The following is a 12,775-nucleotide window of genomic DNA, read 5'->3' as shown; positions in this document are numbered from 1 at the left end:
TGGGAGGCTGCCTGCCGACTCATTACTTACAGACCTGTGATTTCCTAAAATTATTCAATCCAATAGTCACTTCTCCTCACCCTACCCTAAATCAAGGTATCATGTCCTCACCACCTTCGTTGCTGTTTTTCAGAATGCATCTTGATAAAGTAAGGTTGGTGAGAGGGAGGTCAGCACTGTGACTGCTCGCCACATGTGCAAACATTTTACAGCAGGAATGGGCTACCAACTTGTTGTGCTCCAGATGTCACTGAACCACATCTCCCACCATCCCTTACCACTGGCGGTGCTGACTGGGGCTGATGGGAGTCCCAACAACATCTGGGCAGCTACAATTCCCCACCCTTGCTGCAGAAAGAGAATGTGTGTCCCTCTCTAGCAACTGTCCAAGCTTCCTTAGGGAGGCCTACATCACACTGGAGAAACTTCGCCACATTAGACTTCCTGTTTGCCGCGGCCATCGGAAAAGAAGTGCGGAATAGCCCTTAGGGGAATTCCGAGCAGTGTGGGGGTTTTTAGAGGTTTCGCGTGGTGGACATGTGAGAAAATGAAACAGTTTTGGGAACAGATTTATAACGAATTGAAAAAGATATTTAAATAGACTTTCCTGAAAAAGCCGGAAGCTTTCTTGCTAGGCTTGATGGGAGAGGAAATAGAAAAAGGTTATTTATGTATGCTATGACTGCTGCCAGAACTTTGTTAGCCCCAAAATGGAAAGTACCAGAATTACCAACAATAGAGGAGTGGCAGACGAAGATGGTTGATTATGCGGAACTAGCAAAACTGACCTGTAGAATCCGAAATCTGGAGGAAGCAAAATTCCAAAAAGATTGGAGTAAATTTACGGAGTACATAAATAATAACTGTAGAAATCTGAAGACTCTGGCAGGACTGAAATAAATCTTACGATGTGGGTAGGATTGGATACAACAAGAAACTGTGGAAAAGTAACTGACATAAGAAAACCTGTTGAAGGGAGGGAAGGAAGTCAGTGCTCAGCAGAGTGCGGGGAAAGAATGTGGGTAAATGATTGTTGAATTTTACTGTATTTTGTTTGTTTGTATTAAATGAAACACCAATAAAAGGCATTTTTTAAAAAAGAGAAACTTCACCACATTCTGAGGACATATAAAGTCAGCATTAATCGAAACAGTCATCGCAAGAGAGGCTTAATATTCACCTGAGGGGAAAAGCTGCGTCTCTCGTATGTAGAAGCAGACAAGAGCCATGGTATGAAGGTATGAGAGGCGCTCCTTCTCTTCCTCCAAGATGGGCAGAAGGGAGCGCAGATTCTGCAGCTCAGCGTTGATCTGATCCCGGCGAGCCTTGGAAGCACCTTTAGTTGACCTGATGACCAAGAGTTGCAAGAGATGAGACAACTTGGCAGTTTACTCAGCACGGCCCCACAAAGTTCCTACAACACTCCCAACATATGAGACAGTTTGATTCACATGACCGCCCCCAATTTTCACGCAATAAAGAGGTCTTGTGAAACTGTAGCTCCAATATAAGACTGCAAGTTGATTCTGCCCCCACCCTGAAACATACAGAGGCCATGAATTCGCCACAGTTCATGAGGAAGAGGGGTTGACTGTTGAAGCACTCTGAGAATTGTAGCTCTGTGAGAGGAATAGAAGAAGAAGAAGAAGAAGAAGAAGAAGAAGAAGAAGAAGAAGAAGAAGAAGAAGAAGAAGAAGAAGAATAGTAGTAGTAGTAGTAGTAGTAGTAGTTTGGATTTGATATCCCACTTTATCACTACCCGAAGGAGTCTCAAAGCGGCTAACATTCTCCTTTCCCTTCCTCCCCCACAACAAACACTCTGTGAGGTGAGTGGGGCCGAGAGACTTCAAGAAGTGTGACTGGCCCAAGGTCACCCAGCAGCTGCATGTGGAGGAGCGGGGAATCGAACCCGGTTCACCAGATTACGAGCCCACTGCTCTTAACCACTACACCACATTGGCTCATAGGGGTCTCCTAGCACACTTAACCAAACTACAGTTCCCAGGCTGCTTTAAATGTATAGTGCAGATGGGATCCTAATCTCCACTGCCATTTTGATTTAGTTAAATAAAAAAAATCACCTCAGTTTTACATGGGTGATATACTTTATGCATAGGGATAGACATCTGACAACTTGGGTTCTCCTCACTTTCCCATTTTTCCAATCTCAAATTCAGTTCTTCACATTTCTGCAGCAATGTATGATCCCCCCCCCCTCATAAGAATTCACCAGCATTTTTGTGTATTTGGCAGTTTGCCCCCGTGCAATGCATTTTTGTCTGTTATTTTCCCCAAGGCAATGCATTTTTACACATACACACAGTTTATGCATTTTCATACACGTTGGTTGAAGAGCTGCCCTGCAACTTTTAGAGAAGTGTGAAATTTGAAGAAGAGCTGTGTTTCCATCTGAGCACTGGATTGAGAACAAATTAGGTAGCTTCTCGTTCATTTAAAAGCTAATGGAATCGAATTCATTGTAGATCTCTCCTTGTAAGTGCATCCCATGTGGTGCAAGCGGGAATAATCCATTTTAGGAGAAAAGCTTCAGAACTAAGCAAGTTCCCGCTCATACAACCAGTGTTTCACTATATGATGCCACGAATCGTTCCCCACTGGAAACAACAAATGAGGTAAAATATTATTATGACAACTTTGCCTTTTAAAATTTAGAAGGCAAAGTTGTCAGAAGAATGTTTTACCTCACTTAAGGGGACAAAGAGAATCATTCCTCGCACAGGACCATTTCACAGTGGTGCGAACAGCAACTATTCCAGATGGGTTTATAACTTAAGGCTCAGTGAACGGCACAGTAGGAGACTTTTTCTGAAAATGAAAACTCTCCCCGATGTATATGATTTCTCACTGAAGAGACAATTTCACCAGCATTCAGAGACATAATGGGCCCAAAGCGACTGTGCTAAACTGTTCAAGAGAGACCATTTCAGGCCTGTGTGATTCAGGCTTAATTTTCCCTGACATGGTAAATCTCAGTCTTGGATGTTCCACTTCATACTTCAGGTGGACTGAATGCTCCTCTATCAAAAAACCCCCCAACATCCCAAAATCCATCCATAAAGGAAGCCAGGTGCCAGAGAGAAGGATTCTATCCCAGCTTCCTTCTTGACATGCTACTTTTCTACGTGCAGGGCATTTTTCTGAATGGAGATGTGTTCAGCTGTGCGAGCTTTCACTGAGATCCAGCTCCAAAGGCCTTCTGGTGGTTACCTCAGTATAAAAAGTGAGGTTACAGGGAACCAGGCAGAGGGCCTTCTCTGTAGCGGCACCTGCCCTGTGGAACACCCTCCCATCAGATGTCAAGGAAATAGACAACTATCTGACTTTTAGAAGACATCCGAAGGGAAGTTTTTAATTTTTTTTAATGTCTTACTGTGTTTCAAGTTGTCGGAAGCCGCCCAGAAGGGCAGGGACAACCAAGTCAGATGGGTGGCGTTTATTATTATTATTATTATTATTATTATTATTATTATTATTATTATTCCAATCTGAAGTGATACAGCTCCAGCCTTTCAACTAAGATCAAGTGTGAAGAGATACAGGTTACCCCAGGTTTAACAGTTTGGTAGCAACCAGGCCTCAGAGGCAACTGTTAGACTGAGGGGAAATCACTCATATTTTGCCAAGCAGTTGGTTTGCACAGGGTTACATAGGACTTTCCAAAAGACAGGGACAGCCTGAGACCTTTTGCTTCCTGAGGCAAAGAACAAGATGGCAGCCCCTCACATTCCATGTACGGAATCTCAACGGCTGTTGAATCTTATTTCAACAATGGCGATGGGACAGCATCTTCCTACACAGCCTGAGGGGCAACAAGCTAGCTAGCCGCTGTATTTCACTGCCACTTCTCACCCCTCAGTATCTGCCACCTGAGGCAACGGCCTCAGTCTGCCTAAAGGCAGGGCCGGCCCTAGCAAAAGACAAAGGTGCATACTGGATAAAAAATATTGGAGGATGTCAAGTGTCCACATCAGTGCCTTATATTCCCCTCAGCCCCTGGCAACTAGTATGACACCTTATCACATGGCTGGGCCTTATCCATCCATGTGGGGAATCGCTTTCAAATGTTAAGCCCCTCTGTGGAGCTACCACCACACAAAGGGGTTTTTGGGCACCCATTTCATATCAGGAAGGTGAGGAGGGTGCTAACTTTTAGATCATTCCTTAGGTTGGGCATCTAGAATTCTGCTCATCGATGATGAATTCTTTGGATGGCCTTGAGCAAGCCATTTTCTGTCAGCTTCAGTGCCTTCTGAGTATAAAACAGGAATATTAATAATCATTCTGTGCTGTAAGGTATGAATTATAGGGTGTTTTTCTTAATGCTCTGCACACTTAACAGTGGCAGAGAAAAATTGCATTAGTCACAGTTCTGACTTAACAGCACAACCCACTGCAGGTTTACTCAAAGGTAAGTCTCAGTGCCTTCAGTGGTGTCGATCCCATGTTGTTGTGGCTGCCATCCCAAATGCTATGACAGAGGCTCTTACGTGCAGGAAAGAGAGAAAGCTTTGTTCAAGGCTTACAGAAATACAGGTCAGGCTACAGGTACAGATTGCTACAAACAGAGTCCAAGAACAGCATCAGGAATCTGAGGAAATATCTGTGGAGATGTCTCAACGAATGGTCATGCTTCTCCTGCCAGCGATACTCCCTCTGTGAGCCTGGTGTGCTTGAAGGAATATGCTTCTCCAAGGGGCACAGTCTGCTCCCAACAGCAGAGGTGGTCCTGAGTTCCTGATGGCAGGATGGAGGCTGAGTTCCCTTGACTCCTCCTCCATCAGTTGACTTAGGTGGAGCAATGGATGCAATTTTTACCTTTGTAGAGTAGATTAGTTTCTGCAGAGACCTGCACACCTTTCTGTGTCCTCCAGCTAGACAAAGGAATGGTGGAAGGCACCATCTGGGGGTTCCCCAAGGGAAGGAGGCTCAGAGCCCAGAGACTGGTGGTGGGACAACGTTGAGAGGGAGAAGACTGGGAAGAGGAGTTGGAAGCTGAAGAGGTAACAGGACTTGGTGAGCTGGGAGAGTCTGTGGCAGAGAGAAGTTCAGAATCAGAGGCGGAAGCTGAAGAACTGGATGTGGGAGGCCAAGAGTGTCACGGCTAAAAATTGGCCGCTGCTTCTTTAATGCTAAAAGAACTAAGTCAGCATGAGTCAGCGGCCTACAATGACTCATGCAACCTTTCACCAAATGGTACCTGTATATATAGAGTGGTCAGTGTTAGTGTGTGGTGTGGGTTGGTTGGTTGGTTGGATGGTAGAAAGCTGGTTGCGTTTGGTGTGTGTAAAAGCTGTCGCTCGTGGTTGGAGAAGAAGACTTTTTAAGAATAAAAGCAGCAATACTCTGCAAGAATACTCTTTCTCAAAGACTCTTTTGTGCCAACTAAGGTCTGAGGACTAGGCAAAGGAGTAAAAAGGAGGTCAGAACCTTTTCCTTTTCAAAACACTGACAAAGAGGCAGAGATGAGTCAGAATAGTGAAGAAGCATGGGTGTCTCCCCCTTCTGCTGCGATGAGATCCCCTCCCCTCGATCTCCCAGAACCAGAAGAGGCATGAAACAGGCAGAGCAGTGAAAGGCTGCAAGCAGGCGCAGTCTCTGATTGCTTGGAAATAACGTATGAGAGGAGGAAACTTAGATGGCTGTGGGAAGGCAAGGACCTTCAGTCTCAGCAACTGTTTCATGGAGGGCAAGACGGAGATGAGTTGCTGTGCTCATTAGGCCTGACACCCCACCATGTTTGTGACACTTGTTGTTTTTTTGCTAGCAAAGAGTTAACTCCAACCTGCTGGATGTGATTTACTGCTGGCTCGCTTCTGACAGCAAGCAAGAGGCATTATCAGAGTTCAAGGACACATTCCAGCCAGGCAAAAACACCCCAGGAGGGTGCAAAGCAGGGCTGGTGCAGGGTTTGGCCTGTGGAGATGGTGTGTGGCTAAAGATGGAAAGACCCAAGTGCCAGAAAGAGAGCTTTGCAGGGCCACATTTGGCCCCTGGGCCTGCAGTTCCCCATGCCTGGCTAAGGAATGGAATGTAGCAGCCTGGATTTCTGCTCAACCTGAAGTTGGTGCAGAACAGCAACCATATTAAGCAGGGGAACAGATGCAAATGGGGGCAGAAGGACTCCTGTTTTTTCACAGTTGTGCAAAAGAAGGGATTTGAGTATGTGCAGTTTTCATGGAGGGAAGAGTAAAGGAGTAGTCTGTGACTATGAAATCAGGGATCTGTGGTCCTCCAGATGTTGACTGCGCTTCCCGCAGGCAGGTTGGCCAATGGGCACATCTGGAGGGTCACAGGTACTTCCCCATCCCAGACCAAAGATTCTACCCTCCTTTGTGTCTGACCATCCACAATTCATCCAGAGACAGAAAGCATCTTTTGACTAGGACCATGCTTGGGTTTTGCTTTTTTAAAGAAAGCATTTACTTTTTAGCTGGCTAAACCCTGTTTTCTTTTGTTTGTTTTGCATTACTTCTCTCTCTCTTTCTCTCCTTTTCTTTTCTTTTTGCAAAGGAGCCCCAGGGAGAGCTTAGAAAAAGGGTAATCAATAAAGAAACAGCAGCATTAGAGATCAGGAGGGAGAAAAGAGCAGATGGATTCGGGGGGAATTCTGTGCTGCTGAAAGTGGACCATTCAGCATAGAAATTCAATATGCACTTCAGTTATTGTATGTGATGGTTCCCATGACAACCGCCGCGCAGCCATGCGAGGCATTCAGCTGTGCAAAGGGGCTGGAAGCTGGCAGACAGGCGTCAGCACTCCCATCTCTTGGAGCTGGGAACTTTAAAGAACTGGTGGTGCAGAGTAGACTCATCTCCCCAGGGGCCAGTGCTAAAAAAAAAGGGGATAAGCTGCCTTATATCAAGTTGGACTATAGGCCCACCTAGCTCAGTATTGTGTTTCCCCCAACCAGGTGCCCCTCAGATGCTGCTGGACTACAACTCCCATCAGCCCCTGCCAGCATGACCAATGGTTAAGAAGGATGGTAGCTGTAGTCCAAAACACCTGGAGGGCACGAGGTTGGCGGGAGGCTAGTCTATGCAGACAGACAGTGGCTCTCCAGAGCTTCAGAAAGATGCCAGGGATTGGACCTGGACAGGTACTGTGAGCTATAGAGCCACTGAGCTATGGCCCTTCCGTGACCACTGTGTTTAAACCAAAGTATAGTACTACCTCTGGTTACGAACTTAATTCGTTCTGGAGGTCCGTTCTTAAGCTGAAACCGTTCCTATCCTGAGGCACGCTTTTGCTAATGGGACCTCCTGCTGCACGAGACACGTGATTCCGTTCGCATCCTGGGGCAAAGTTCGCAACCTACTTCCGGGTTAATGGAGCTCATAACCTGAACCGTTCATAACCAGAGGTACCACTGTACTGATTTGCTCCACCGAAGTTAATCCAAGCACTTTCCTGGCTTTAAACAGTTTGTTTTGATTGTAAGCTTGAGGGCAGGGACGTGTGCACTTTGGTGTACATGTAGCCCCAGCACACTTGACTTTCTTTGTTTTTTGTTTTATAAATAACCAGTAGAAGAATAACCGTGAACTCTCCTTATTCTGCCCAGCTAATCAACTTCCTTCTCCTAAGGGTATTTGTCCTGGTGGTCACTAGGGGACTACGCAGCCTCGTCTATCTGATGTAGAAATGTGTCCTATGGGGCAACACTTATAGCACAATCCTAAGCATATTGATTCAGAAGTAAATCCCACTGAATTCAGTGGGCCTTACTCCCCAGTTGCAACAGTTAGGATTGCAGATTTCAATTAATACTGGGCACTGAGGAAAGGAGAGAGGCGTTTTTGCTGGTAACGCCCAAAAATTATTCTTGGATCTTCAGGTTTTGTGGAAGAAAAGGCTCTCAGTGGCTAATAATGATTGTATTACATATGCTGTACAGCACAATAATATAACATACACTCACACACAACTTAAATAGCCTTGGGAGAATGTGTATATAACATGCATGTATTTGATCGTGCATCCGTATCTGTGAATCATTGTTCACACACATACAGACACATTTTTACTTGAATGTTGGTGGGGGAGGAATTTTAAAGATTTGAGAACTGAATAACAGGTAAATAAGCAGGTTATAAGAGGCTCAAGTGTGACATGGATCTCTCTAGGCTACATTCACACTATACATTAAAACACTACGATACTGCTTTAAACTTTCATGGCATCCCCCAAAGAATTCTGGGAGCTGTAGTTTGTTTAAGGCTGCTGAGGGTAATAGGAGACTCCCTATTTCCCTCACAGAGCTACAACTCCCAGAGTTCTCTGTGAAAAGAAATAGATTGTTAACGCACTCTGAGAACTATAGCTCTGTGAAGGGAATAGGGTTCTCTTAACCAGTGCTTTTTTTTCTGAGGGGACGCATACCCCTAAACATTTTGTGATTCTAAGTTTGGCCTCATTGAGGGACAGTATTTCAATACGAGTAGGAAAATGAGAGTACCCCAAAACATTATTTTTTGGGGGGAAAGCACTGCTCTTAACAACACTTAGCACCCTAAACAAGCTGCAGCTCCCAGAATCCTTTGAGGGAAGCCATAGCTGTTTAAAGCAGGCACCATAGTGTTTTAAATGCATGGCATGAATATAGCCGAACGAGGTCCACATCATACTTGAGCTTCTCCCCTAGAAGACTCTCCAACAGATGTTCATCCAGCCAGTCCTTCAAGGAAGAGGATTTCATGCCTCCCACTTTACAATTCTGCTGGAAATGCTTTCATGTGCAACCTGGAGATAGATAGGACCCGCAGCTTCCGTCTGGAGTCTGGCCATGTAAACATTTGCAGCCTCAATGATTCATCGGTTAGTGGGACCAGGACAGCCTCTGCCAGTTGACGGTGCTGCCACAGGTGACAGGTCTGGTTTGGCATTGGCTGAACCACTCCGATTTGCTCTCTGCTCTGCTGCTGGCATCTAGCATTGAGCACATCTCCTGTCCCAGCAGAGGAAGCAAGTGCTTTGCAGATGCTTCGGAACAGCTGTGCTGCTAACCCTAAAATATTGTCAGGAACTAATGGTGTTTACTCACTGAGCGTCAGCTGCTGGCTACAGAAAGAACACCAGCAACACTCCAGCCACAGAAAGCCTTAGCGCAGGGATGGGGAACCTGTGGCTCTCCAGGTCTTGTTGGACTCCAACTCCCATCAGCCAGCATGGCCAATTGTCAGTGGGAGTTGGAGTCCGGCAACAACTGGAAGGTTGCAGAGGTTCCATATCCCTGCCATAACAGATGCATACCTTCCAGCATCCGAGTGGTCCCAACTGGGACGCTTGTTTTTGGTGCTCCTGCAGGAGCCAGCTGACTTGTGCAAGACCAAAATAACAAGCAGCTTTTGGTCCAGTGCTTGGCACAAGGCAGCTGACTAGTGCCAGAGCTCCAGACCCAAAAATGGGACATTCCGGGATCCAATCAGAAGCTGGGAATGGTTTCTGTAATCCCCACTTAAATTGGGAACAGCTGAGCAGTAGGCAGATGGGATGCTGGTTTGAAACGAAGAGACTCTTACAGTGCAATCCTATGTATACAGTGGTACCTCTGGTTGTGAACGGGATCCGTTCTGGACGCCCGTTCGCAACATGAAAAGCCAGCAACCTGAAGCGCCGTACGATCTGGTGGTTGTGCGCATGCGCATGCGCAAGCAGCGAAACCCGGAAGTAACCCTTTCTGGTACTTCAGGGTCGCCGTGGGATGCAACCTGAAAAAAACGTATCATGAAGCAAACGTAACATGAGGTATGACTGTATTTACTTGGAAGTTGCTCCACGTCCCCCTGACTCCCTCCTTTGGCAATCTGCACAGAATTTTTGCTTAATGGTTGCCATTAATTTGATTTTAATTAATTTTTATAATGAAATGTTTTTAGAATGTTGTATTATTTTATTGTTGTTAGCTGCCCTGAACCCGGCTTTGGCTGGGGAGGGCAGGATATAAATAAAATTATTTATTATTGTTGTTGTTGTTGTTGTTGTTGTTGTTGTTGTTGTTGTTGTTGTTGTTAAGTCTGCAGAGCTGTGTGCCTCAGATGATTAGTTTAAGTAGTTTAATTTATTAAATTTGGACACAAAGCAGAAAAACCGGTAGTTCTAAAGGGGGACAGAAACATTATTTTTAGATGGTGTACGCATGTATAGGAGGATTTTTGCACCAGGAAAATTGACTGGAGGCAGTTGGTTCTTCGCCCGCCCTGCCCGCAATGTAGACTCAGGTAGGGAAAGAGAGCAGGATAGTCTCTAACCTGAATGGCTTTGTGGTCCTGATCTCCCGCCTGGAGACTGATGCAGTTGGACATCTCGAGATGCAGCTCTCTGTCCTGATTGGCTTGCGGCAGTTTTCACACAAGATGGTCATCGTTCTGGAAAGCGATGGAAACACTGAGAGGAGGGAGGGAGTCTTGGGGTTGTGTCCAATGCCATGCTAAGTCATAGTTCTGTCAGGTAAAGGATTATCACTAGTGCGGTACTTTCACCTGGCCACAGCCCAGTCCAAACTGGTACCATCCTAGCTCCTTTTTTTTTTTTTTTAAAGTGGGAAGTTCAATAATAGGGTTCTTGTATAACATCTAGTTTGGTGCTGAGCTCATGTGAACACGAAAACAAAATGGACTACTGTGGATATTGTTAGATTTTGATATTGGTAAAGGTAAAGGGACCCCTGACCATTAGGTCCAGTTGCGGACGACTCTGGGGTTGCACGCTCATCTCGCTCTATAGGCCGAGGGAGCCGGCATTTGTCTGCAGACAGCTTCCAAGTCATGTGGCCAGCATGACTAAGCCGCTTCTGGCGAACCAGAGCAGCGCACGGAAACGCCATTTACCTTCTCGCCGGAGCGGTACCTAGTTATCTACTTGCACTTTGACATGCTTTCAAACTGCTAGGTTGGCAGGAGCAGGGACAGAGCAACGGGAGCTGACCTTTTGATCGGCAAGTCCTAGGCTCTGTGGTTTAACCCACAGCGCCACCCGCATCCCTTTGATATTGGTAGAGCCTGTGTAAACAAAAGTGAAGCTTTCGTTATGCCATTGAGAATTGTCATTGGGGGCTGCGACGGGGAGGAAAGCATTGAGCTACATGCAACAGCCCTGATAAAAATCCACCGCTGTTTTGGTAACAACAACAACCTGCTTAATGCCAGAGCATCAAGTGGTTTACAAAATATTTAAAAACCAGTTTAAAATATGCAATAAAACAACCCCATCAAAATATATGGACATACAAATAGCAAATTTAAATGGGTGTCTGTAAAAGCGCAGACTCCTTCTGAAGATCGTTCCTCATGTAGCCAAAATGGCGCTGTTTGGGCACAAGGGAGAAAGGCTTTAAGGCTTTGCAGGAGTACAAAGAGAACCTTAAGGGGGGGGGTGAGACTTTTAAACAAGCAGCAGGAGGCAGAGAATCTCCCACAGCCCAATGACGACTGAGCGTGCTTAGTGCCAATGGAACACTGTTTGTTGGGGGAAAGGAATGGGAAATTGTGGCAGGAGGAGTAATGGAGTATCCTGGGAAAGGGCATGGCTGACTGGCTGGAGCCAAGGACAGTTCACACTGCAAAGTTTGGCAGTAGGCCAAGTTAATTTTTTTATTTTTTGAATTTATATGCTGCCCTATACCTGGAGGTCTCAGGGCGGTTCACAGACAAGACCAACATAAAAACCACAATGTATATAATCAAAATAAAAACAGCAACCCAATAACAGACACCCCCCCTCAAAAAAGAGCCACATTTTAAAAAGGGCATAGGATGTCAATCAGATCAACCAAAGGCCTGGTTAAAAAGGAACTATTTGTTTTATTTATTGGATTTATATATGTTGCTAACTATAAAAAGCAAAACACAAACCAGAGATGTATCTTCAGATGATGTGTTTAGCATTGTGTTCTACTTTGGCTCTTAGTTATTTATTATATCGGGATTTAATATATTTACCATTAATATGTTATGAGAACGCTGGCTTACTAAGACTACATCTGTACTGAGCAGTGTCTTTGGTCACATCCACACAAATCATTTAAATTACATTTAAAGCACCCGGCTTTCCCCAAAGAATTCTGGGAACAGAAGTTTACCCTTAAGGGATACAGTTCCCAGCACTCCTAATAAACTACAGTTCCCAGAATCCTTGGAGGGAAGCCATGTTCTTTAAATGTATGCTGTGGTTTTTCTGCCTCTTTTATGAATTGGAAACGAACTTTCTACCCTGACCTCTATCTGTGTTGGAGCATGACACCAGCATTAAAATTTCACTACCCAGCATCAAATTTTCAGTAGCCAGCATCAATCTTTTAGAGGCTGGCACTGTATAGGAATTGGAATAGGACTGCCAAAACTCTATAGGAACCAGCTTCAAAAGTTTTTGATGCATATAATTTCCCCACCCCGATCATGCTTGCTGCCCAAAGTCTTGCATCAGGAGAAAAACTGCCCTACTTCAAAGACAAAGGGACACTTTAGAGACTGAAACAATGGAAGTTGAGCAGTACATTCAGGAGGTCAGGGGAAGAGGGTTTTTTAAAATGAGGAATACATCCGGAAATCTATTCCTAGAACGCTCCGACACATCCAAGAAGCTAATTTGTAAAAAGGGCTCAGCTGCAGAATTCAGTGCCAGAGGTCAACATGTAAACAGAATATAAAGAGACCCTTGAGCATGCACCGAGTGCCTTTCCTACGCTGCCGAACAACCACAGCCAGCCCTTAAGTATCTGGGATTAGAGGCAAGGGCTTCTGAGGGCAGAGAGATTAAC

At 45.3% G+C, this 12,775-nt stretch overlaps 1 protein-coding gene across 1 annotated transcript in view; it reads right to left on the bottom strand.

Moving 5' to 3' along the window:
• LOC114594775 (uncharacterized) overlaps nucleotides 1-10,695 on the bottom strand; it is a 33,420-nt gene extending 22,725 nt beyond the window's left edge. The window contains exons 1-2 of the mRNA XM_028724891.2: nucleotides 10,269-10,695; nucleotides 1,181-1,347 (exon numbers count right to left, since the gene is read on the bottom strand). Of these exons, the coding sequence (XP_028580724.2) occupies nucleotides 1,181-1,347; nucleotides 10,269-10,381 (280 nt within the window). The 5' untranslated portion in view covers nucleotides 10,382-10,695. The remainder of the gene's footprint in view (nucleotides 1-1,180; nucleotides 1,348-10,268) is intronic.
• Nucleotides 10,696-12,775: the final 2,080 nt, after the last annotated feature.

The sequence above is a fragment of the Podarcis muralis genome, chromosome 3, assembly GCF_964188315.1.
Source record: "Podarcis muralis chromosome 3, rPodMur119.hap1.1, whole genome shotgun sequence".
Taxonomy (NCBI): Eukaryota; Metazoa; Chordata; class Lepidosauria; order Squamata; family Lacertidae; genus Podarcis; species Podarcis muralis.
The sequence above is the reverse complement of the archived record's forward strand: the minus strand, read 5'-3'. Positions and strand labels throughout refer to the sequence as shown.